We start from the raw sequence: 1590 nt of genomic DNA, 5'->3' as shown, positions 1-1590 counted from the left end.
CATCAACTGCGTTGCCGTGGCAAATTCACGAATTCGCTCGAGATTCCGCGACCCGTCTCGCTCGCGTCTCGCGGCATCTCGCGGAACGGCGTCTCCATCGTCGTCGATATTGTCTCGCTGTCTGACAACGCGCGGGTTTTGCCGCCGCCGCCGCCGCCACTCTGGAAAGAGAGAGGCTCGCGACGCGAGCGGAGAGAGAGACCGGGGATCGAGAGATCTAGTCAGCAGGAGCGGAGAGAGGGACCGAGCGGCGCCCGATTCCGCAGCGGACTTAGTTCTTTTGGAGAAGAGCGGAGAGAGGGACCGAGCGGCGCTTGATTCCGCAGCGGACTTAGTTCTTTTGGAGAAGAGCGGAGAGAGGGATCGACCAGCGCTTGATTCCGCAGTGGACTTAGTTCTCTTGGAGAAGAGCGGAGAGAGGGACCGAGCGGCAGGACTTAGTTCTCTTGGAGAAGAGCGGAGAGAGGGACCGAGCGGCATCGGATTCCGCTGCCGACATGGTGCACTTTTGCTTGCGTGGAGCGAAGGACCGGGCGGTGCAACACCCAGTCTCTGACGTGGAGAGAGGAGCGGTAGCGAGCACCAGACCGGGTAATGGGGACTCGGTCCCCGCGCGCGTGCACGCCAAGTCTTCTACCATCAACTCCATACTGAAAGTACGTGTCACGTGCACAGTCGTACCTGCATGCGAAGGTCGCTCGAACGAAAATTGTCCTTTGTAGACAGGTGTCTGTTAAGTGGATGTGTTTTTGTTGTGTCACTGTCGCTGAAAAGAAATGCTAAACGTGTCTTATAGAGAAAGGTGTCCGTCAAGCAGAGGTGTTTTCCATTGGGTAAATGTTGCTGGAAAATGAAATGGCAGGATTGTTTGGTATAGACAGGTGTCCGTTCTATAGAGGTGTCCGTTCTATAGAGGTGTCCGTTCTATAGAGGTGTCCGTTCTATAGATGTGTCCGTTCTATAGATGTTTCCGTTCTGTACAGGTGTGGCCACTAACGCACGGTTTGACTGTAGCGATAGTAGCGTGCTAGCTAGCTGCCGGGGTTGCATGAAGTTCACATACTAGAACAGACTATTCGTGAAGGTCGGAACACACGGTTTTTGGTTACTTCGTATGATGTAGTAAAAGGATGAAACAGATGTTCGAAGAAGAAGGAGAAGAAAACGAGCGTGCAGCGAAGAGATGCTGCCTGCTTCCCATTTTATCCGTGTTCGTATTGACGCAGTTCCAAAAAACGTAGTGGCGGAGGGTTTCACTTTTGAGCGTTGTTTTTGGCACGATAATCGTGCACCGATTATGCTTGCTAAGTATAGGTGCATATTGTATGCTTGCTAAGTATGGGTGCATATTGCATGCTTGCTAAGTACGGGTGCATATTGTATGCTTGCTAAGTACGGGTGCATATTGCATGCTTGCTAAGTATGGGTGCATATTGCATGCTTGCTAAGTACGGGTGCATATCGCATTCTTGCTAAGTATGGGTGCATATTGCATGCTTGCTAAGTACGGGTGCATATTGTATGCTTGCTAAGTACGGGTGCATATTGTATGCTTGCTAAGTACGGGTGCATATTGCATGCTTGCTAAGT

General features: G+C 51.5%; 1 protein-coding gene across 1 annotated transcript in view; it reads left to right on the top strand.

The window, feature by feature from the left end:
- The first annotated feature begins 482 nt into the window (after positions 1–482).
- LOC106817052 (putative adenosylhomocysteinase 3) overlaps positions 483–1590 on the top strand; it is a 54228-nt gene continuing 53120 nt past the window's right edge. The window contains exon 1 of the mRNA XM_014821701.1: positions 483–656. Within this exon, the coding sequence (XP_014677187.1) occupies positions 498–656 (159 nt within the window). The 5' untranslated portion in view covers positions 483–497. The remainder of the gene's footprint in view (positions 657–1590) is intronic.

This window comes from Priapulus caudatus, unplaced genomic scaffold, assembly GCF_000485595.1.
Source record: "Priapulus caudatus unplaced genomic scaffold, Priapulus_caudatus-5.0.1 Scaffold1578, whole genome shotgun sequence".
In the NCBI taxonomy this organism is placed as follows: Eukaryota; Metazoa; Priapulida; class Priapulimorpha; order Priapulimorphida; family Priapulidae; genus Priapulus; species Priapulus caudatus.
This window is presented reverse-complemented; position numbering and strand designations above follow the sequence as displayed.